The sequence below is a fragment of the Cotesia typhae genome, unplaced genomic scaffold (assembly GCF_013202065.1).
Source record: "Cotesia typhae breed Kobodo isofemale line unplaced genomic scaffold, CoteBio_Ctyphae contig_48, whole genome shotgun sequence".
NCBI lineage: Eukaryota > Metazoa > Arthropoda > Insecta > Hymenoptera > Braconidae > Cotesia > Cotesia typhae.
The window spans coordinates 12911142-12936731 of record NW_027423756.1 but is presented as its reverse complement, the minus strand read 5'-3'; the positions used below and the strand labels follow the sequence as shown (position 1 = coordinate 12936731).

General features: G+C 29.2%; 2 protein-coding genes and 1 long non-coding RNA gene across 4 annotated transcripts in view; all 3 read right to left on the bottom strand.

Annotated features, from left to right (window-relative positions):
- LOC141529963 (uncharacterized) overlaps window positions 1–25590 on the bottom strand; it is a 119581-nt gene that overhangs the window by 90577 nt on the left and 3414 nt on the right. For both annotated transcript variants that reach the window (XR_012479687.1, XR_012479686.1), the window contains exon 3: window positions 3969–4069. This is a non-coding gene — a long non-coding RNA (uncharacterized LOC141529963). The remainder of the gene's footprint in view (window positions 1–3968; window positions 4070–25590) is intronic.
- On the bottom strand, window positions 12412–15389 carry LOC141529349 (uncharacterized). Its single transcript, XM_074245852.1, has 4 exons — window positions 15324–15389; window positions 14380–14907; window positions 13945–14250; window positions 12412–13865 (listed from the first exon to the last, which is right to left on the bottom strand). The coding sequence occupies exons 1-4, from the start codon at window positions 15387–15389 to the stop codon at window positions 13470–13472; spliced, it is 1296 nt and encodes a 431-aa protein (XP_074101953.1). The 3' UTR covers window positions 12412–13469.
- Window positions 16992–18338, bottom strand: LOC141529348 (uncharacterized). Its single transcript, XM_074245851.1, has 3 exons — window positions 17820–18338; window positions 17447–17749; window positions 16992–17387 (listed from the first exon to the last, which is right to left on the bottom strand). The coding sequence occupies exons 1-3, from the start codon at window positions 18336–18338 to the stop codon at window positions 16992–16994; spliced, it is 1218 nt and encodes a 405-aa protein (XP_074101952.1).

Below are 25590 nucleotides of genomic sequence, written 5' to 3'. Positions count from 1 at the left end.
TACAATATTAATTCAAACGGTGAGAAATATTTGCCTTCTATCATTGAATAACTAAATCAGATTTTGAAGATTGAATATAATACTAAGAGAATTATAACTTAATCTAAAGTCACGTAGGTTTAGTGTTGTATACAAATTTAGTCAAGAGGAAGGACTTTCATTCATATAAATTTTTAGTATCGTTATTATATGGATATATAATAAATATAATATAAAGTTTTTTGGTTGGATATATTATCCTGTAAAGGGCAACCTGCCGAGTAAGTAGAAAGAATTTAAGATGCGCGAGAACTTAATATCTAGTGTACAAATATATATAATGTACATAGATGAAAAAAGAGAATTTTAGTAAGTCACATACGATTGAATAGCAATCAAGATGTATTCAAAATTATACCGAGAATGCAAATTTAAAGTTACAATAAACATAAATACATAATCGGATTTATTTTTTTGGACGGGTTTTTAAAAATAAGTTAAGTGTCAAGAATCACACCATTGATGAAGGATCACCAAATGATCCATCATCTCGACAAGTCAGGTTGTGGAAAAAAAAAAATATTATTAAATAAACTAAAATTAAAATAGCTATTTTAATTTTAGATTTAATTACAAAGAAATTAAAAAAAATTTCAGTCAAGTTAAATCCAATTGCCCTGACAATTATCACAAAATTTAATTTAGTTTACCAGCTGTTTTTTGAATAACCAAACAAACGTTTCATTTCCGGTGGATTCTTATAATCCAAAAATCTCCGAGTAACGTTGTTTTTAAAAGTATCAAAGATATGTGGATTAGGTAGCGAGGAAATGTGTCAAAATTATAATACCGGAACCTACAAAAATTCAAACAATTTTAGCCTCAATAAATGAGGGGAAAGTGTCAACGAAAAAATATTTAACATTGATATTACACACAGTTGAACTAGCTAGTTAATCCAAAAGAGGAAGCGCTCGACAGTCTTTCAAAAGGACAAGTATATATATGATGTATGTATAATAATAACCATCTCGTATATACCACTAAATGCTTTAAATACAGCCTGTGTTTTACATTTCATCGTTGACATCGTAAATCCCATCACTAAATCTCTAAATCTCTGCATACGTCTCAAAACACCTTAAGCGGTGAATGGGTCTGTTTAGTATTTTATTTTATTTTTTTTTTTTTTTTTTTTTTTTAATGCAACTGGGCTAAAGTTGTTTTTTTTTTTTTACTATTTTTACGCACACTAATTGTTCAAATAATTAAATTAAATCGATGGAAAAATTTTAGAGCAAAAAATGATCGAGTGCTTTGGCTTTTCGATGGAATAAAAATTTGTTTATTTATTTAGTGTGTGTATATGTTTATTAATAGTGATTGGGATATATAAAATTGAATGGAGTGAAAATAAAAGGATAAGTATAATAAATTAAGTTTTAAGATTTTTTAGTCTGTTTGATCAGTCGCGACAGTGTCTGCTATAAATCAAGTTTGCACAGCTAATTCCGTCTACATAAGAGAGCCGTCCAACTGTTTATACTTTAAATCGTGAGAGACGGGCTGACACGGTGCGGGATTAGAGAAGAATTTTAAATGTGTTTAAGAGAATGAGATACTAGTATAGTATAAGACTGATGATGATGATATGAGTTACGCTGTATATATGTATATCACTGTTTATGACTGAGAAGGATCGAAAATTTGTGCGTTAGAAGAACCAACGAAGACGGATTATCAAAAATCAAGCCCCTTGCTGAATAAACATGCTATTTTTGCGTGAATACAAATCTATTTGATGACTATACTAATTAGTTTTTTCAAACGTTTTCATAGCAGTTGGAATCTTTTTTTAATTGAGATATTTATATATATATATATATATATATATATATATATATATATATATATATATATATATATATATATATATATATATATATATATATTTTAGTAACATATAACACATGTTTTTATAGAATATTAAGTTGGTTTTCATTTTATAAATATATATATATATATATATATATATATATATATATATATATATATATATATATATATATATATATATATGTGTTACACGCATTCAATGTATTTATTATTATGAAACAGTGATTGTCATATTTGAATAATAATCATTATTCCAAGCGTATTATGACTATCAGAGTGTTGACAAATATTTTATAAATATTTCAATATTTTTATTAAATATATAAATCAATTTATTGTCATATTTCATTTCTATCAGATAAATTATAGATTTTAAACAAGTATTATTTACACTTGCATAAGAGAAATCAAACAAAAATTATAATATAACTTTCTTCGAGTGAACAATTATTTGTCAAATAAACTGATAAAAATAAAAAAAATTTTGTTTGGATAAAAAATATAATTCATATAAAATAAAAGCTGTGATTTTTTTTATCTTCCATTTTTTTTCAATTGAAAACTTTTAATTATCCTATTAATAATAAAAATAAATTTTTCTAAGAACCTAAATAAATAGCAATAATATTTCTACAATTTTTAATTAAATAAAAAAATATTTTGCGCTCAATTATTTAGTTTTTTTTTTTTTCTACTAATTTTCACTTCACTTGACAAGAGACTTTCCTTGTTAAGAGGATCATCGCGACGTGTTGCGGAGGCTAACGAGCGTTAAATAGAGCACACAATGTGATGCGTTAACTCATACAAGCACACATGGACAGAAACCGAGATCAAACGTATAAATATACGAACATAAAGACGGTACATATACGTGTGACCATCAGCAGCCACAAAGCCCGTTATTCAAGACATATACATAAATAAAACTGTTAAATTCGATGTTACACACGTATATATAAACAAGAGAGTAGAAGCCGCTGAAATGTGGGTGTGAGTAAAAAATAAAAATAAAAAAACTGAATTACACATATGTAATGTACAATTAAAACCGAATATATGTGCGAGTTTTTGGACCGCAGGGTGTCCGAGGGATAGTAGTGTCTCTCCCTACGGAGTAACACTGCAACACGTCTCATTTCGTGGACTAACATCGAGCAAGGGTACCAAGGGGATGTATGTCCGCCAGAAAGTATAAATGAGGGACAATGTATGTACTTAAAATGTAACACGTAGTTTTGTATGTAGTACAGAGTTTTATATGTGAACCTGGAGAAGTAGAGAAGAGGCGGGGGGTGTTAAGTTGTCTAACAGATGTCTCACCACGTGAATCTGGCCAACTAAATAGAAGTTTTACAGTTACATATATTTATATAATTGTAATCTCATATTTTCCAACAGTTAAATTTTTGATTTTAAAATTGGCTTTTTAAAATCATTATTCACTAAAATAGTATTTCATTTACGACCCAATAAAAGCATTAGCTTTTTATTTGGAATTAGTGGGTCTATTTATTTTTATTTTGAATTATTTATTTTCCTGAAAAAACCCGAAAGTCAACGTACGATTCTTTAACTATAAAAAAAATTTTCTAAAACTCTGAATGGAAAAATAAAATTTTTAACAAGTAATAAATATTTTATTTCCGTAGGAATTTTTAAGAAACGTTTAAGTTTAAAATGTAAAATCCATAGCAATATAAGTATTGTAAAATAGCGTGTTGATTGAATAGAAATCATGGAGTAACTTCTCACCTGGTCTCATTTAACTAAATCCGTGTGCTCCGCGTGGGGGCGTGTAACGACTTCCTGACCTGGCAATTTAGATTTATTTTATCGTTTTTCGAGTTTGCTGACTGTCGAACGTGTTTTTGTCGGTTAAACTACAATATATGTATACATATACATGTGTCAAATAATCAAAAGAAAAGAAAAGCGCGCACGTTCCACTATGGCGTAACTTTTCAATCATTCTTTGAAAATGGGCCTTTCTTTATTTATAAAAGAAGAATAATAAAAAGATTGGTAACAAATAGAGCAACCGATCACCTGCCATAAGATGAAAAACCAATAAATAGATATTATTCACTCACCTTGCCTTCATCTTAGCTGCTAACAAGCTCTTGATTTAGATTTTTTCTTCTTGTCTGCTATCAATAAGCCTCGAAAAATTATTTCCTTAAAAAATTTCGGCCTGCAAAAATTCCAATAAAATAATTGTTAGATTTTTGAAAGAATGAAATTTTTTAACCTTTAAAAATAAAAGTTTTTATTAATTCTAAGAAAAAAATTCTAGTCGTGTTAATTAACTCTTTAGTCGGAATTGTAACAGAGTAACATTTTACAACTTGAAAAGTCAAGCTTGATCTGTTTTTACGACTAACGGTAGTAATTTTAAATAATAGCCCATTAAATTAACACAAAGTTGACAATAAAATTACTTAGTAGCAAAGGCGGCTAATTTTGTACATATGCATGTAATAAAATGATTATTATTAGACGACCGAAGCTATAAAAATGCTTATTTTATTTTTTTTTTTTTTAAATTATATATCACCGGTAATTAATAAACAAATATAAATATCTATAAAGCAATTAGATAATAAGTAGGTGATGCGTTGATCAAGTAGATCAATAAGGTGATGAGTTATTTAAAAAAACACGAGGACTTCCACACCTGTGAGCACATTATTTTATAATAAAAGAAGTTAACAAATAACGTAGTTTATTTTATTTGAAACTGGGATATATAAAGCTGAGTAATTTATAAAAAGAAATCATTAACAATTATGGCAGTTATTAAATTTAATTTTTTTATAATCGCTGCAATTTTATACACCGGCGTCTTGACTCCAGGTAAGAACAAAACGATAAATTTTATGTACTTAAAATTGACTTTGATGATTTTCTTTTAAAATTATCTGCAGGAGCGAATGCCAGAAGGCCACATAAAATCGTAGGTGGTACTAGGACAGATATAGCCTACCATCCATGTTTGGCTGCTTTTCATAATGGATATACTCATCAAACATGCGGTGCTACTTTGATAACTATGAAGCATACCGCAACCGCAGCACATTGTGTAGTGGACGGTATTAAAGAGAGAAATCCTCGTATGCATCCGATGAAATTTTTTACCATCGTATCGGGATCAAGCAATCGCAGGGACGTAGAAGGGGATAAGGTTTTGGTGAGCTATATTTGCAACGTAAATGTCCACAGACATTGGGTAGATTATCCACCCTCACCTTCGGGGGATATTGCAATTTTGACGGTAATTACGATTTGATTTTTAATGTTTTTTCCCCCCAAATTAATAAACTTAACTCGTATTTTTTAGCTGTGTGAGCCAATACCGCTAGGACCAACTCAACAACCAGCCAAGTTGCCTACTCGTCAACCCAGAGCAGGGGAGAGAGGATTAGTTCTTGGTTGGGGATGGACTCAACCTGAAGACAGTATTTCTGTCGATGAACTTCATAAAGCAGAAATGACTATCACCAGCGTTGATGATGATCACTTCTTTGCAATCGGTCGAAGTGGAGTCGCATTTTGCAATGTAAGTTTATTTTATATGATGATAACTTGATAAGATATGGATAAAATTAAATTTTATTTTTCAGGGTGACAGCGGCAGTCCTTTTTTAATTAATAATACTATCGTAGGAATAGTATCGAATTCTCCAGATTGCACGGGAAATACCGAAGGATGGTACACAAATGTTTTTGCGTATAACACATGGATTGAAGACGTGATAATTTTCGGAGGACAGAGTATATTTTCAGGCTACGTAAGAGAAATGGAATTTCTTTCAAATTATATTGATTGATTATAATAATAAAACTTCTATAAAGATATTTTTTAATAATTTTATAAGATTATAACTGTTATAAAACACTTATTTTTTACTGAAAATAATCAGTTTAATTTAATAAATGATAAATTTATACAGAAAAAAATATTTTACGGTGGAAAATTAATTTTTTATTTGAAAAATTTTTTTTTCTGCGTATTTTAACAGTGTTTTTTTTTTTTTTTAAATTAATTCTTTGCTTTCAAGAATTTTCAAAGTTGCAATGATCTAACCCATGATTAGACAGACAAAATTGGCGTTAAACCAAAATAATATAATTTGAACGTCAATTTATTTGAAAAGTTTGTTGAAAATAATTCAAATAAAAATATAGGAAGGTAATTACTGAGTGCATTGGAGTTAATAAACAATCTAACATAATAGGAAACAAACTCGGCGATTAGACAGAAGTAATTTAAATGTAAAAATATAACTAGGACACCCCTTGGAGACACTAACGATTCGGATGTGTAGCGATTGGTAAATTTTGTTGCTGGTCTCGTGTCAGGTTTAGCTTGTCCGTTTGTAACTAGTAACAAATAATGCAATGTAAGTCGCGTGTGCCCTCTCCCCTTTAGTCCCGTCTTTTTGTTCTAGCCGCGGGGGTACCAAAGCTACACGTGCAACCATCGGTATCCCCCTTTGTGCAACACATACGCACATTTACAACACAATGTATGCGTCATAAACTTGATCTGTTTATAAATAGCAATATGTATAAATATTTTTGACTTTTTAGAATGCAATTCTAATTTACATTCTAAAAATTTGTAAAAATAATTCTAAAATAAAGCGATAAATAAATATCAAATAAAAACAAACTATATATTCATCCCTTGTGATGATACTGTTCACCCGCATGGACACTTCGACGTGGTCGGTGTCATTAAACTACTAGTTACCGCGAGACTGCTACCGAGTAAAGTGTATCTGCGTCAATCCGAGTTGAGTTTACTTTATCTTTCTCTCTTTATCTCATTATTCCCCGTCTCTATTATTTCAGTGACTCGAAACTAAACCAGTAACACCCGCCAGCCCAGTTCTCACCCCCTGTCGTTGTCGTTTTCGTTGCAGTCAGTGATTGGTTACATTACCGATACGCGCGTTCCAACTACCATGTCACTGTGGTGCGGAGCTGCTACTGCTGTTACTGCAATCGTGGTGAACTCACTCTTTTGATGAGGAAAACAACCCCTAGCCCTGCGCTATATATAATGTATTATATTATCTCGGGATATCCAAAGTCAATAACACTTACTGCTAACCGATTTGTGATCGTCAATTCGTTTTAATAATCATTGAACTTTCTAAAATCCAAGAAAGTTTTTTTATTATTTGAAAAATTAATGATTAAAGATTAAAATTACAATTGAATAGATTTGAAATGTATATTATTTGGTGGAGTAAAAAATAAATCCTTCGATAATATGTACCTGAAATATAAAACGAAAGGAGGGTAGACATGGTGGCGCTGCGGGAGATCAAGAGGGTGAAAATTATATGTCTTTATATGTACGCTGTCTAATCCATCCTCGGTGTGATAAAACGTCTGTCTAACCCTTCAATAGTTTATGGCTTATGGAAGCTGAACAATCCGGATGTCACAATTTGTATGAATCAATGCGTTCTTACCCTTTCCTGTTTTTGACTCTAAGTTTTTATTGATAATCGTATGTAAATATATTTACAGGAAAAAAATTAACTTGACCAAACTCTTTAAAATTATGTTCTTTGTTTAAAAAAAAAAAAAAAATATTTTTTAATCAAGTTTAATTTTTTATTAATGAAAAATTAAAATTTTTTTTTAAATAAAAACACAAGAGTTGGCAGTTAAAAAAAAATATTTTACATTTTTCAGATTTTTATTTAGACTTTTTCTTTAAAACTCATACTTATATAGAAGGTAAATTTGAAACAAGAAGCTTTGTAGAGGCAGTCTAGTCGTTATAATCCAATATAAAGAGCTAGCAATTTTTGATGGTCACTAAATCTCACGTACGGACCCTTGTACTCGTCAAATAAAACATCAATACCCTCAGCAACAAACTACTTGAAAAATTGTCAAACACTCTTACTATTCGACCGGACGAAAATTGTCTCTCGAGAGGATGTTTTTTAGTTCAGCAATAAAATGTAATTTTTATTTTAAAATAAACGTACATAAAATAGGAATCGGCAGGCATGCAGAAGAGGAGATTTAACAAATAGTAATTAGAATTGATGTAGGAGTAAAAAACTGAGATGACTATCAAGAAACTGATGCCATTATCCAGTCCAGCATTGACAGAATAACGGACGTCCACGATATACATGTAAAAAAGTAGATATATATAGATGCACGTAAAATAATAAAATATAATAAAGAAGAAAAGTTATCGGCACGCACAAACGAGGACAGAAAAAAGATATGATATACATTTATGAAGTGCCAGTCACGTGTCGTGTATACCAGTAATACAAAGATATCATTTTCTGTAGGTCGGTTCACAGACTCCATGTATGTAATATCTACAGCACACTGGGGATATACACGTGTCACGACGTGAAATCTCAAAGCTCTTGTTTATTACATAGCACACCCTAGAAACATAGGCCGACGCATCAAACGATTCATCGGTTGATCATAATCGCATTTAGCTTTTACCATTCATGTACATCTATCTGTATGTTGTGTACATCTAAATCACGTACTGTTGCTCCCAGCTACGTTATATTGAACAATAATTATAATAATAATAATAACCATCTGTATCGATTACCATTTACAAACTCTCTGTTAGTCAATCATCTTTTGGTCCCTTATTCTCACATAATTTCAGAATCAAACAATTTCGAAATTCAATTTCATCCGACAATCATTAATTTTTATTCATTACTTTTTTTTAATATAAAAAAAAAATCATGAATGAATAAATTAAAAAAAAATAATTACTAATTAAATTAATGGTTAATTCACTAAAAAAATTTTTACTCCCTAAACTAGTGATTTAATTATAATAATTAAAAAAAAAAAAAAAAAATTTCTACTAATTTATTTAACAGTTTTTTAAATATTTATCGGTAAAATTTAACAGAAGTATCATCGAGGGATATCTTCAAACAAAATTTAGTATATGTTAAGTTTTAAGCGCTCAAATTACAAACACCCGACAAACCATATGTCCTAGTTAGCGGTACAATAAATTTACTATTTGAAAATAAATTTTAAAAATTTATTTCAGCGTGTAAAATTTACAAAATTCAAGAAAAAAAAAATTTTTATTCTAAAATACAAAATAAAACGTGAAACAATGAAAATTTTTAAATTTTCCCTCACTGAGATTTTGCAGACAGAAAATTAAGAAAAAGGGTTGAAAAAGAATAACTCTAAGCGCATTTACATGAGCCGTATATCTTGTAAATTTCATAATGTATAAGACTAATAGAATTTAAATAAGTTTCGTTCAAAGTAAATAGTTGAAAAGTTACATTGTACGGAGTTTTAAGTGGGCGAGATTGTCTAAAAGTAAGAATAGGACATTACAAAGTCATGTTGGGAAGTAAAATAAACAAAATAATTTATGAAATCCTATTAGAGATTATGTCTGGATATGTCCCCAGACTCGGCATATTTTCTGGCAGTAATAGTCACTGAAAATAAAATCTTTGTTATTCAAAGTCATGGGGGTAATTTACGTCTGTCTGGCTTTATGTACTTGACTTTAAGATAGACAAAAGCTACTCTATTCAAAAATTTTGACTTCTTAATGTATTTTGTAAATTTAGTATTAAATCTCTATTTACCTGGACAAGACTGTTTTCTCAACAATCTTAACTCTCGATATTATTCCTACCCATATCGGGGTAAGAGAAAAGAAAATCTAACCTGAGTTTTATACAAAAGAATTTGAAAAGAAAATTGGGAAAGTAGATTTGAGAAGTTTACTGCCTACATTTTAACTCCATACTTTTATGACGCACTGTTTACTTACAACTTTTCGTACTATATTTTGTCTCTCTCTATTCGGGGTAGGATACAAAATTATACCTATGCTCTATTCTAAGACGAACAGTAGCAGAATATTGTAGGTATATAGATATATAATTGAGGAAAATTTTAGTTTTGAGTGAAAGTGTGTGGCTTACTTAGAATCCAAGCTACCCTATAATGACCCATAAATTCAGAAAGTTATGTTATGGTTATGATTTATTGTATTTTCGAAAAATTCAAGACTTTGGTGACAACTCAATGCAGCAACAGCCACAGAATCCCAAAACATGCGCAATTTTGTCTACTGATTTTGTCCTTGCGCAATTGTTCGTTTTACAATACCTATAAGTAGTTAAATTTTTCCCAGAGACCTTCGCTCGAGGTACATGCACATCAGGTAAACAGTTTTATTGTGCGGTAGATTGTATAAGTACGGGGTTATTTTTTATTGATTTTTAAAATATCTGTTGAGGTATACGACCCTTTAATGGGTCAGAAAAATTGGTAAAAAATTAATTTTGCATCATTTATAATACAAAAATTAAATGAAAGATATTTTTAAAAATAAAAAAAATAATTTATCATTAAAAATCGATTGATGTTGTTATTTCTCAGCTCTTTGGAAGTCTATAAAATTTTTAATGTCAAAAAATTAATAAAAAAAGGCTTACAATTTTTATAACAATCAAATAATGATAAAAAAAATTTTTTTTTTATAAAAATTTATTTGTTTAAAAAAATCCAAAATATTCTCAGATATTCATTAATTTTAGTATCATAAAATTTAAAGTTGATTCAAATCGAATGATGATTTTTATTTTACCATCCGAGTACCTCAACAGAAACCACACTAACCTTATCAGCTTCTTATACCTCGCTGTATTTAAAAAACGCATTTAAAAATTAATTTCTTGAAAATGATGAAGTGAATTAACTAGAAATTTTTTTTGATAAGCCTTTCTTTCATTGATCTTTCGATGGTAAAAATTTTATTGATTACTCATCATTAGATAAATACTATCAATCCTTAATTTCAAACTCCGTATATTAAAATATAAATAAAAAAAAAAAATACATTTTTTAATTTTCGAATAAATATATCGAGGATTTTGACCTCCAGCTAAAAATTTTATAAAAAAAAATCTTTCTAAACTGTGGGATATTACGAAAAAAATTCCGATGTTGACTCCGAATACTTTTTCTCGAGAATAAAATAAAATTTTCCACTAAATGATTTAAAAACCTAATAAAATAATTTTTCATCATTAAACTATTATTCAACGACACTAATATTTCATCCCCCATCTATTTAAAGCCATTATAAATCTGTTTCTAATTACCAAAAGAATAAGTATACCCACCAACAAAGCCGTAAAATTCCTCGGTAATTTGATAAATTGCAAATAAAGGATCGATAACAACTAAAGTTACAGTTTAGAAAAAAAATCCCACGCACTCAAGATTCATGCACCTCGCCCGCATCTTTCCAAACATTATACTGTCGTATTTCATATTGTATTATTCTCGACGGCTCTTTAGCACATCAATTTACTTAATCGCGTTAGAATATTGTAACATTGATAGTTGAGACATATTATTTATCGATTTCCGAGCCTAAATACACTCATACATTAATATAACCGATCCCACGGGTATATTGTAGTACATTAATATATACAAGATGACAACCTGGCGCGTGCAATCAAAACTTCTCGCCAATCAAACTTATCAGAGTAAATATACCCCTATATATTGAAAAAAAGAAATATATAGTCCGCCACTCGACAAACTATTTTCCAATTGGGGATTTCACTTGTATCAAAAAGGGACACTAGACTGCGGGTAAAATACTCAAACTATTATTCACTGCTACTCAAGTACAATGGCAAACTCAACTACTGTTTGTCACTACATTTTAACCAACATACATCTATTTGTATTAGCTATATTTTCTACCGTCAACGCGAGACTTGTTGGATTTATCGCTCGCTGTGGGCACTTTGTTGCTACTGTGCATTCAATATAAATTTTATCTATTTTTTCTTGTAAACGTTACATCCCATTATATTATATTTATATAATTTTTATTGTATTACACCACTATATTTTATTTTTCTTCACACCCGCGAGGATAAAAAAAAAAATACCTCTTCTTTTATAATTTTAATAGACAATAAATAATCTTTGTTTGAAGAATTAGTAATACGACTGGATTCAATTTGTGGGAAAATATAATTTTTATTACGTTTTTAAAGCTAATAACTTTAACTTAGATTTATCTCGGGTTTTATTGTCAGAGTTAAAAAATTACCGGTTAAAATTGGTCAATCGAATAGTACCTCCTAAAATTTAGCCCCAAAAGACGAAGATGGATTCCCTTGAATAACTTATTCTATCAAAACGTCAAACCTGACAAACTACAGGATTAGTTTTTGTATTCACAAATGTATGCATTATACATCACCCATCAAACTGACAAATAAGTTAAAAATAAAATTTTAAAATTTATTTACAGATGTATTTTTCAATTTTTCAAATAAATATTAACTGTTAACATTTTTATGATTACTTAAAAATCTACATAAAATAATTTAACTTAATAATAATTTAAATAGACACTTAAAAACAATAATTTAAAGTATGTAAAAAAATTTTCTATCAATTCTATTTTCAAATCAGAAAATATTAATCTGTTAAATGAGAATAATTTTTTTTTTCCTTTTACCTCACGGGTATTTTTTAAAATCCACAGTTAAAATTTTTAACACAGAACATGACTAATTACATTGGGAGCTACTGAAATTTTAACAATAGCTATATATTTTTACGAACGAGTAACCTGGATACCACGACAAATATCTTGAAGTGTAATTTTAGACTTTTACTTTCTTCACTATAGAGTCATTTTTTTTTTCTCGCCTAAAATCGAATTTAAGAAAATTCATTTCTCTCAAAACCTTAAAGAAATGACATAGATTAGACAAAGGCAGTATAGTAGTCCATTAAAATCTAAGTGTACTGATTTCAATTTCAGAGCATTGTCCAGCTCCCCATACACGTTAAACCATAGTAAACTTTTACAAAATTCCAGTAGCTGTTAGTTTACCACCATTTGATTTACTACTTGTATATGTAGGTGGTTGACTTGTACGACCGAGTGACTGACTTACTGTGCGAAGTATATATTTTAGTACATAAATTTACAAACAGCAGTCTCTTACTGAGCCTGAGCTTCTATCCGGAGAGTAAAGAGAAATTTTAGTCTTTTAGAATTCCATTTTACCTTTTTCTATCTTTTTCGCACTCACATAAAATATAAGACCGTGTTTTTCCAGCGTTATCTATTTAACTTTTTCATTTTTCTTATTCTTTTCTTATTCCATCAGAACCCAGAAACCACCCATCGAGGCTTGCCACAACAATTTCTCTGTTCACGATGTAGGTTACCAAGACCAACTCCACAGGATTTTACCTACTGCTTTACTGCCCTATTATAAATCAAAGTTTTTTTCCTTTTTTTTTTTCAAACAATTCCCTGCTATGCGTTTCTTGCTGTGTTTGTCAATTTACAGTAGTCTGTTTCAAATTGCTACCGTACCAACCACCCTACTCTGCAGCACTTGAAAGTAGGTCTTCTTAAAAATTTGCCACAGTTACGCAAGGGTTCTCCAACACATACATATTTTTTTACACCCACGTTCCACACAGTAGCTCATAAACTCCAGAATTGTCCGTCAGATAAATTTACAGAAAAACAATATATTTAATAATTAATCTAAGTAACCCTTCTCGAGCATAGCAGGGATCATTTTCTTCAGCGCTTTGACAGCCCGTGGATTTTTGAAGATGTTCATTTTTGTGGTGCCACTTTTGAAGCAGTCATCTATCGCTTCGACATCCGAAACATCGGCAATCATCCGCGGATAAAATATTAATCCAGACATCAGCCCGTAGATTCGTCTTTTGTGCATCGCCCGAGTAATATCTTGCAATGTTGGAGGTGGTGTGCTGCAGCCGTACTTCGTCATTGACTTCGAAAGAATTTCGACGTATTTTTTTATAAAATAATCATCGTAGTCGACTTTGAGGCTCACTTCAGGACAAGTGTTGATGAAGTAGTGTAAATCTACCGCTGGTGAAGTCCAGACTGACATTTGAAAGTCCAGCTGCAGAAAAAAAAAAAATATTTTAATTAAATAAAATTTTTTTTGATTACTTCTGACAGTTAATCAAGTGTCTGCTCACCATTCGCACTTCCAGCGGCACTCCATTTTCATTTTCACGAAACATAAAATTGCCGATCCAACAATCGCCGTGGTTTAATACGCAAAACTCGTCGTTGTCGTACTCCGACACCTTCAATAGTTTTTGATGCTGTGTAACTCTGCGTAATTTTTTCAACTTATCCGAAGCGCGAATTGCCCAAGGTTCAGACCATTTACGAATTTTATCAGCTATTTGATCAATGATAAAATCCAACCAATCGTACATACTGGCATGTGTTTCTTCGGACGATGATCTCGACGTAAAACGTAGAAAACGTCCTGGTTGCTGTACATTTAATAATGTTATTCTCATTTACATTTTATATTTCATTAAACAAGCGTAATTCTTTAAAAACCAGACTTTACATTTATTTTTAGCTTAATCACGACTAAGAGAAAAAAAAAAATAAATTACCTGTTCGTTTAATGCAGCGGATCCAGCATGAAATTGTGCAATGGCTTCGATGACTTTAAGCATGTGGGCTTGTGATAATCCTGATTGCCGGCACTTATTTTTGAATCCAAAAGGTTTTAAGTCTTCGAGAATTATCGTCGGTGGCTGAGTTGACCCGCTGAAGAACCGTGGCGCGAATTGTCGACCGGTCAGTCGCTCCAACGAAGGTAATATGTTGATGAAAACCATCAGCTCAACATTGAATATCCCGTTTTCCCGGATAAAATCCAAACTGAACCCCGGCAACGGCTCTTCTTTCATTATTAAATGCACTATTTTTTTAATTCTCTTGAATGAATTGTTCTTGGGTACACACGTGTATCTCAAGGAAAGCCTCCACACTTGGCTCAGAAAATTCTGGCCTTTTGTACACGCCAAACGCTTGTTGATTATCGCTACATCTTGAATTGTGTAGTCCCGCAATCCATTCAAAAGAATTTTTTCGAAAATCATATTCGTCCAGTCAGAGTTTTCAGACACAACTCCATTCTAAAAATAATTTATTGTCTTAATTTTGGAGTAAATACTTTTATGAATAATAAAAAAATTAAAGATTAATTTTTTTTTAATTAATTAAATTTTTTTTCAAGTAAAAATAAATTACTATTATGATTAATAAAATTAATCAAAGATTTAATGAATATTTATTTACATAATTAAAAAAAAAAAAAAAAAAAAAAAAAAAAACAATTTATCTAAAATGAGACTTGATGAACAATAAACAAAATTAAAAAAAAAATAAAACAATATTTTTATAAAAAAATAAAAAGTTTGTAAATTTATTTATTTAATGAATTAAAAAAATATTATGGTTTTATCAAAGTATTAAAAATAAAATTGAATGAAAAAGTGAGTTGATAAATTAAAAAAAAAAAAAATAATAATAATAATAATAATCAACTTACCTTTTGAATATTATCAATAGACTTTGGTAAATTCTCAACACTTCTAATAACCGTTTCAATACTCATGGTTAAAGAGATATCTCTTCCCAATTACTCCCGATAACTCACAACCGTATACTAACGCGGTTTCCTCGGCTTTAAATGCCTTTAAGTGTACTCACCGTACCATCTGTTAATTTATTACGATTAAAAGAGATATATACCTGTACAACGTTTAAGTCTTATCTTTTAATTTACCCAAAAGTAATAATAACGATCACCGATTAGTGAGCATTATAGGGTCAATAAACGACAGCCGCTTTAAAACAAAAAGAGAGAAAAACGTTTACAAATATTTGGATTTATACGCTAAATAATTTCAAGTGTTACATCAGTTACTATAAATACAAGTTATAGAAATTTTATTTACCCACATTGATAATCATTGAAAAATTTATTATAAGCATAATTTATTACTAGTCTAAGTAAAATATATGCTTATTAAAAATAATTACTTTAAATTTTAAATAATTTTTTTTTCATATTCCATTGATACTTAAAAGTTGGATATTTTTACAACACACAGTCTACATGATCGTTTCTGCAAGTGTTTCTGATTAATTATCTTTTTATAAAAAATATATCGACAGTATTTCATATCTAATTTAAGGTAACGACAGGAGAAATTAAAGTCTAAATATTTTGAAAGCAATCTAACTTAATTAACACTACAATTATTTACACTAAAAACATTTATTAATTAATTAATCAGTTTATTAATGAGTATATTGACTTACTAAACGGATTTACAGAAGTTCATCTGCATCATTATCATGAATATCATTAATTCAACATTAATTATAATTATTCGAAGCACTAAAACTCATCTTCGTTGCTTTTGGCTTTTATAATTTTTACTAACACTTTTTACTGAGTTCTATCTTTGTAGATATTTTATATATTAATGTAGATTGTTATCAGAACTAACTACCATCTTTTTAAAATTAAAAAAAAAAAAATTACGCGACCATCATCAACATATGTGTCGAGTTATAAACTACTATAAGTAAGTAGTAAAAAATTTTTAAATTTTTTACGGTACAATTTTCTAAGAAAAAATATATTTTTTGCAAATTAAAAAATATTTACAAAAAAATAAATGATTCACTTTTAAAAAATGCTAAACAGTACAAATAACAGAAAAACCCAGTGATTATTTTTCCGTGCAATGCACTGTAATAATTTAATTTTCTGGATATCTGATCGGATTTATTATCAAATAAATCATCGGGGGTCGATTAAATTCGTCGATTATAACAAAAAATGCCAAAAACAAAGATTAATATTGAATTAATAGTAATAGGAGATGATGAAAAATTCTGGCTATTCTATTTACACAACCGCTGACCTATGTCAATAGATATAAATATATATTTATATCTACATATCATTTCTCGGGTTATCAGTTACGTAACGAAGATAGATAATATGTAATATTAATATTTCATACATTTATAACACTTGGTAATTTGAAATTCCATCAATACTACAAATTTATGAAGAATAATTTGGCATTTAAATACTTATTAACAATTAACCAAATTTTTCTGAAGTTTGATCAAAAATAAATAAACCAAAAAAAAATTTTTTAAATGATAAAATTAAATATTTTATAATATAAGTTAAAGTTCAATCCAAATATCCTTTTTTTTCCAGCAAAGGAATAAGCTTGGTTAATTTTTCGACAACTTCCGGCGTTGAATAGATATTGATCTCTTTCATTTGATTATCTAGAACATCTTTTATAGTACCAACGTCCTCAGCTTTAATCGCAATCTTAGGATAAAATACCAATCCGCTTATCAGAGCCAAAGATCGTCGCTTCCACATTGACAATTTAAGCTCATCAAAAGTCGGCGGCTTTCTTTTGCAGTCAAGTTTTTCCATGGTATTTTTTAAAATTTTCAAATATTTTTCCAAAAAGAAGTCATCCAATATGTACATGATTTCGAATTCTGGACAAAGGCCAAGTAGGTACAGTAAATCAATCGCTGGAGACGTCCAAACAGGCACTTGGAAGTCGATCTAATTCAAATTTATTAATTATAATTAGAAATTATCTAGTTGATTAATTAATAACTTACTAAACGAACTTCCAGTGGCTCATTCGCGTCATTTTCACGAAACATTATATTATTGATCCAACAATCACCGTGATTCAAAACACAAAATTCATCTTCGTCATAATCAATATTTTTTATGGAAGATTCTACGATATTTTTAGAGATATTTTGAAGCTTATAACCGGCTTCAACGCACTTTACATCCGGCCAACTAAGCATATTTCTTGCAAGGTCTTCGAGACTAGTCGCTAACATTCCTAAAAAATTCGGATGCGTCTGTGTACTGAATAAACTTTGACGGAACTGTTGAAGAAAGCTTGGTTGCTAAAAAATTGTTTGATTTCAATAAATAATTTTTTACAAATGTTATTGATCAATCAAGAAATAAAAATACCCTTTCTTCTAACGCAATCGATCCTGCATGATACTTAGCAAGTGTTTCAATGACCATACCTAGATGATCTTTAGATAAACCTATCATTTGGTCTTTAATCTTAAACTTGAATTGACCCAAATCCTCCATTATGATTGCAGAAGGTTCTTTTGATTGGTAAATAAATTTAGGGCCTATTTTAACCCCAACGATCCGTTCAACTTCAGGCAAAACGTGGCTCAAAATTTGTGACTCTATATCGAAGACATCCATCTCGAATAACAGCGCGTGTGTTTTATCTGACAGTGGTTTTTTTATGAACAAATTAACAGAACTTTTAATTGCGTTGGACGAACCATTTTTTGAAAGTAAATGTGTATATTCTAGAGTCACAGCAAACAAATTGCTCAAAAAGTTTTGGCCCTTTTTGTCATTGTGGGACTTTTTTACTATTTTAACGTCAAAGATGCTGTCATTTTTTAATCCCGAACGCAAAACTTTTAGAAAAAAGTCTTTTCTATCAAAACTTTCGTGCTCCATTTTATTTTTATTGATACTACAGCTAAAACATGTTAATTTTTGTCAATTCTGGCGTCAAGGAATGTAGACAGACGGAACCGTGATAATTGATAATAAATCTCTTTCGCGAGTATGATTTTGTATCGATAAGTTAAATAAATAAGCAAATAAACGAACAAGTTTACTTGCACTGCTTTGCACTCAAATAGAAAATAATATTAGTTCAATACATTTAACAAATATGTCACGATAAATTAATTTTTAACATATTTCATCTCGGTCACACGCTGCACTTAACATTTTAAATAAATTGTGTTTAGTTAAAAATTAATAATATTTTTATAGTCGTCAGAATTAAATGGCTTATTGTGTGTATTATTATTTTTAAAAATATTCAATACCTAAATAAATAATAGGGTTTATTTAAAAAACACGCTCTTAACTGTATGACATCCACCACTTTTATAAATAAATTCAAGATCATCTCTCGAATAAAATCTAAATGACACAAAAACCTTATTTTCGTGCAATTAATTGTGAATGATATCAATGTCTGAAAGATTAAAGTTAATAAAATTATAATTTGACAGTTTAAATTTTCACCCAGAAATTTTTAATCACGTACTTCGCATTTTGAATGAAAATATTGATTAATAAAACAATGTTGCGCAATCTGTTATGGGTAATTTATTGTGATACATAAATCTTAATAACCTCGTTTATTCATCATGGTAATGAACGTTTATGTGTATATTATTTAAGTACTCACAATAAAATATAAATAGTGACCTACTTATTTGGGCAGAAAATTACCAAACATTATTATTTGATAACATATTTTTTTTTAAACACTTTTATATTTACTCAGTGAATTATTTAAACAACAATACAATACTAATTAATTTTTAATATTACAATTTCTTAAAATTCTTCTTTTTTTTTCGTTAAAAAATATTAAATATTAAAATAAATTATCAGAAATTTTTAGATTTAAAAATTTTTAACTTTCTGGTATAAAATATTTTGAGCATTTTTGGATCAAATAGAGCGGGAAGTTTTTCAAAAAAAATTTTTTTTTCAATATAAATACGTCCAGTACTCCCTCCCTGAGATGCAACAAATTATTTTTTTTCTTTTATTATTAACTAATGAAAAAATTAAAACACAGCTGAAATATCTTAGAGAGGGGGCACTGTATTATGAATAAAAATTTATTTGATTGTTAATGACCCGAAGAAGGACATACCGGAGTAGAATAAAATGAAATACATAAAGCACACTTCTTGCGTCACTAGATAACACCGACAAGTGTGAATATTTAAAGTTATATGCATATAAGTGTAACGCGTGTTGACATAAGACATATTTGTTTAAATTTTACCATTTATATTTTAATTCACAATTTTCTTAGTTGGAATCTAAAAATTTATACAGCTAAAAAAAATGAAGCCATTTATATTATAATATACGGATTATTGAAAGTTATTTAATTAAAGTAAAACCAACTATCCAAACACTATTTTTTAAACAAATGACAGCAATTCCTAGACACTAATATTTGCTCCGATTAGCCTATTAGCAGACTTTATTCCAATGCTAATATTTAATATTTAGTCCATACTTTTTTTTTGGTTTACAAATTATATGATTTGGAATGTGAAATTACACACGTAGTTTTTTTTTTTAATTGATGAGACTTTAGTATATTTATTTGTCATGGTGATAAGTTTATTCTTTGAAAAATAATGAATACGTTTCCAAACTGAATAAATTTAATTAATTACTGACATGACGTTAGATTTCAAAATTTATTTAATCAGTTTGTACAGTAGTTGGCTGATAATTAATTTGAATGTCGAGGAAGTGAACAATTAAATACTTGATAAAAAATATAAATTATTTTTATAACTACTGCGTAGTATAACGAAAAACCTCAGAATGGTAAAAAAATAAAAATTCAGTGGCCAAAAAATACGTCAACAATCAATAAATCAATAAATTAAAAAAACACACAAATTTTACCTTAAGTTAAAAAAAAAATGCCCAAAATATGATTTATTGGGAAAGTATCAAAATGTAAAAAATATGAACAACTTTCTATTTGGTGGGTTCTTTATCTTACGGTAGTTTTTTGGAGATACTCGGTTTACCGCATGTACACGTAGTACCCGAGGGCAATAAAATTTTATATAAGTTTTTTTAGAAAAATTTTAGCGGTACTCTGAGTTTTGTCAAAGTCTATAAAATTATATGACGGTCTCAGTGATTTTTCTATGAAGCTAAAAATTTTTTACGAACCATGTCTTTTTTATTTTACTCTTACTATTTTTACCAGTGGCAATAGACATTGCGTGTACACAAATATTACTTCTAAAAAGTAAAAAACACTAAAATTGATTTATGGCTTATTTTAGTAAAAAAAAAAAACTTTTGTGGGTTCTTAATTTTCACCTCATATTTTCTCTTATTTAAATATTTTATGAAAATAAATATTCAACGCTTAAAAATGTAACTAAAAAAATTCCATCAAAATTTTTTTTTTTTTTTTTTTTTACAAAAATTTCTCCTTAAAGCCGGAAAATTTTTTAATAATTGATCAATTTCATAACACAAAATTTTTTTAAATAATATATCTATATATATATATATATATATATATATATATATATGGGCATTAACACTGTGTACTTTGAATTAAGAAAAGGAAATGAATCTAAAAATTAAAGTTAATAATATATATTCACATAATGTCGACAGAACAAATTTATTTATATATTTAAATTGTTAATTTTGAGATTTAAGGCAAATAATCTTTTAAAGATTATATAAATTACGTATTAAAAGTCATTATTAAGTAACCGGTTTGTTAATTAATTTATTTGCAATTGTATCATTTACACGAGATTTCATTTAAATAATTAATTATAAGATAAGAGTTGTTAAAACTCATTAAGTAATAATTAAAAATTACTGGTGATATATTTATTATGTATTTACGTGTGATCTAATTTAATAATTTTATTTTTCTCAGTTGAAAAATATTATTGCAAGTTATAATAAATGCGAGTACACAATTGCAATCTTAAACTGCGATAAAATATTTTTTTTTCTTCTTTCAAGTCAAAATTTTTATTTATTTAATAAAATCTAAGCGGATGTATATTCAAGTGTAAAAATGCAAATTTTAAAAATGATTCATCACTTGCGACACGCAAAAGCGCAGTAATTATGCTAAATGTGTATGTAATAATAATGAAAAAAAGAAGGGGTTAAACACGCTCGGATGACCGAAAGTCGCGCGCGTTGAGGGCGTTCAGGCGCGAGTCCCTATACCCCCTTCGATGTCTTACATTACTTCCATTTTCGTTAGTATATTGTAAATTGCTGTTATTCATTTTTCTCTCTCTGCCTTTCTTTTTTTCTACACACTGTTACCATTTTCTCAGGTACTGTCAGATCTCTCAGTCCTGCTGTGCGAAAAAATTTACGGTCTACTTTCTTACTATTTAAACGGATACAAACACATTTCCGGAGCATGGTGAGCACGAGAGCCAGGAGATGACGACCAGCGGCAAGCCACGCGCTTTTACTGTGGCCAATTCAAATTCCAGGGCATTTTCTCTTTCAACAGAGTTTCTCAAGTTAATGTCTGCCCAAAATACAAACAGAGTGTGTCGGATAAATATTTTCACTCGAAACTATTTTTTTTTTTTTTTTTTTTAAGTAATTAAACTTTATTAAATTTTTTTTTAAAATTAATGAGCGAGCGAGCTTGAAAGGCTGAAACAGCTCTAAAATAAATATTAATTGATGAGCAAGCTTCGTTTGTACGAAACATTTAACAAAGGGGGGACACGTGCCCTCCTCGCTGTCGGTGATCTTCCACCAAAAGAATTGTCCCTTTCTCTTGTGATTGTCAGTGCCCAGTAATATTTTCAAACTACATAGCAAATATTTTCTCTATTCTATTTGTGTAAATATCAATGTCAAGTTTCATTTTCGAAACTAAATATTCAGAATATATTTATCTTCATTAAAAAAAGGTCTTTCTTCTACTTATAAAAATACATTGAACTCAAAATTATTTACAAAACAATTTTAGATTTTATTTGTTGAAAAGGTACCGACCCATTAATTTTATTTCTTAGAAATTATTTTATATTTTCTCAATTCATACTGCGCATAAAAAATCAAATTCAATTTTTTTTCTTGCTTACTTTCAAAATAAAATTTTTTATTAATTTTTTTTTTTTTTTTTTTTTTTTTAATGAAAAAACCTATTTTATCATCTAACTATCCCGAAGATCAAAGTTTCTCTTATTCTCTTAATAATCTAAATTAAAAAATAAATTTCTTCAGCAGCAGAAAAATTCTGAAAGTATTTAGTGAATATAAACATTAATAATCCCCTTGAGCAAAAATATAACTGATGATAGTCTAAAAAAATTAAAATAATTATACCGTGCAACAGAATAGAGGCTGCATTGTCCAGCAAATACATTTGTATACATATACATATACAATAAAAGTTGTAGGTAGTACTTTTTCGGCATTGATCTGAATCAGACGATAAGTATATACATAGGTCCGTACATTGATAGAATTGATAAACGCCGCGTGGATTAAACACAGTTTCGTATTTATTTGGAGTGGAAGGTTGCCACACGCGGGGCACCGTACAAACAGCGCATCAATACTAGAACACCGCGGGCACGCTGGGCCATTCAGTTTCTCACAATGTGCGATAGAGCGCGTATGCCGCCGCACGCCACTTCCATATATACCTAGTGTATAAATACACGCACCAAGTACATACACACGTTTATAAACACCCCCCATGCGTGTACTTGCCCCCATATCGCCACGAGGGTACCTGAGGGAATAAACACCCGCTGATCGGCCTCATTGAACCTCCTATTCGCAGAATAAATATGCTCTGTAAATGTTCTTATTTTTTTTCTTCATAAATTTTTTTTAAACTTTTGTAATAAAGATACTCTATTATTTTTTATACAAATCAAAATTACGTGGGGTTGCCGCGAGCTCTATAAAAATCTAAGGCTGGAAGTAAGTGACTAATTTTTTGTTCAATTAATTTAAAAAAAAAAAAAAAAAATAAATTCTGTGAATTAATCAATTTTGTCCTATAAATTTTCCAAATTTATAACTATTATTATGATTATTCATAGTTATATTTAATTTTATTTATGAGACTAACATAATTATATTTAATGAGTTTGAATGATTTTATTTGCAAAATAAATCCTTGAATTACTGTAAACAAGTAGTTAAAATAAAATAGTAAATATTGGCTCAAATAATACAGTAGTAACCCAATAATTTAAGGTTTACCGACAAAATTTCGTGACCTAGTCACGGATCCAAGGCTGCGGACTACCAAAATTGAAGGCCAAACCCCCTGCCTACACCTTGAGTCTAACTAAAGGTACCATTGACCATTGAGCTACCAGCAAGCAAATATCTGAGTAAACTATAAGTAAGATAAATAACTCTGGTGAAACAAGTACATACAGAAGTCAAAAGCGGTGGTTGGAGAAAATATTGTAAGGTGAGATAAATGGTCAGTTGATGGGATGGGGTCACTGCTCACACTCAGACCTAGAAAATTTTTACCTAAATATAATAGTTATGGGATGAAAAAAGAGTAAAAGTTGTAGGGTTTAGTTTGTAAATAGAAAAGAAACTTTTAGTTAAGTATAAAAAGACATTATTTTAACTTTAAAGGGACCAGAGTAAGAGACGATAGTGTGACTGAGGGGTGAAAGCTCGGACGTTTCAACTTTCCAATTTATTGTTACGGTCGTATTTCTTCAAGGCTCTCTTTACTTGTTTGGTTCTGTTCGCTCGCTTGTATTTTCTCTCTTTTCCCTCTTTATTTTCTTATTTTTTATTTCACCAGTTAACACTCAACAACAAGAAGGTCTAGTCTTTTTCTTAACTTAATATGGATTCGGCTTATATTATACGTTACAAGTATGGTCACTGGGTCAGATACTTCCAAGTAGGATTTGTGATTTCGTCAAGACCAGAAATTTATACGAGTGTGACCCCGTGCCAAGAAATATCCATCCCAGATTAAAGAGATTCTCCGCTCAGCTCGTAAAATATCTATAACATCTTTTCCTCAACGATCGGTTTTAAATTTAAACTAACTAAATCCTTTTACGGAGAAAACGGTCAGATGTACAGACCTTTTCATCCAAAATAGCTCGCGCCTGGAAACTCCGGCTTGTCATCGATGGAACACGCGGCACTAATTTATAATATTTTACAGAATTAATTACTTAATTAGATAGTTTAGTATTTAGTATTTTCGAAGTAAGTCCAAGTGAATTATTGTTATTGTTGAAAGAGAAAATTTTTGGAGCTTTGCTTAAAAACATCTGCACTTTTAATGACCAAGGACGCTTTTTTCGTCGGAAAAACATGTGAGATGAGAGTATTCATTTTCTTGTTAGTCTTTGGTAATTTATTTGTGCCCAATAAATTACAATTACAACTATAACCCTTCTATTTAACAGCGAAAGAGGTAAAAAACCCTTCCAAAGGTAAGTTTTTTTTTTTAACCTTATGCGTAAAAACTTGTGTTTGTGTCTATTGAAGCGTTTATTTTTAAGGAAAACAAAAATATGTGCTGTAAAAAATATAAAAACGGACCTTTCTGGATTATAAATGTTATTTATGAATTTATTACTTGACTCTTGGAATTATTTAGGTACCAAAAAGATTTACTGGATTTTTTCTTGCATAATTTTTTTTTTTCAGCTCTTTAATTTCTCAACCGATTTTCATTTATATTAACCGAAGAAATATTCTGGAGTTATTATGTTTCTCTGAATTTTTTTTTTTGAAGATTTTAAAAGACCTATTCAAGTATAAACTATTCAAGTTTATAGACAGCAGCGCTTTATCCCGCTTAAAATATTTAATATTTTTATTATTTTCAATGGAAAAATTTATTAATTATTTACTCGAAAATAATAATTGGAAATACATCAAAATTATTGAACTAAATTACCCAATAAAATTTTTAATTACAATTATAATAAATATTTAAAACAATTTTTACCCAAATAAACATTTAAAATAATATAATTAAAATTCACTGAGAAAAAAAATATTTGTAACAAAATATTATGGAATGTAATTAAAAAAAATCTTTGTAAAAGGAACATGTCTTCTTTAGCATTGGTCTGACAAATAAAAACCTACAAAGTAAAACGAACTATAAACGGCTAAAATACCATTCTCA

Excerpts from the sequence above, each read along its gene's own strand:
- LOC141529349 (XM_074245852.1), bottom strand. The coding sequence starts at position 15,389 with ATGAGTATTGAAACGGTTATTAGAAGTGTTGAGAATTTACCAAAGTCT. Across the intron at positions 14,908-15,323 it reads CTATTGATAATATTCAAAAG|AATGGAGTTGTGTCTGAAAA; the intron begins GTAAGTTGATTA and ends AATTATTTTTAG. Across the intron at positions 13,866-13,944 it reads TGCCGCTGGAAGTGCGAATG|CTGGACTTTCAAATGTCAGT; the intron begins GTGAGCAGACAC and ends TTTTTTCTGCAG.
- LOC141529348 (XM_074245851.1), bottom strand. The coding sequence starts at position 18,338 with ATGGAGCACGAAAGTTTTGATAGAAAAGACTTTTTTCTAAAAGTTTTG. Across the intron at positions 17,750-17,819 it reads CGATTGCGTTAGAAGAAAGG|CAACCAAGCTTTCTTCAACA; the intron begins GTATTTTTATTT and ends ACAATTTTTTAG. Across the intron at positions 17,388-17,446 it reads AGCCACTGGAAGTTCGTTTA|ATCGACTTCCAAGTGCCTGT; the intron begins GTAAGTTATTAA and ends AATTTGAATTAG.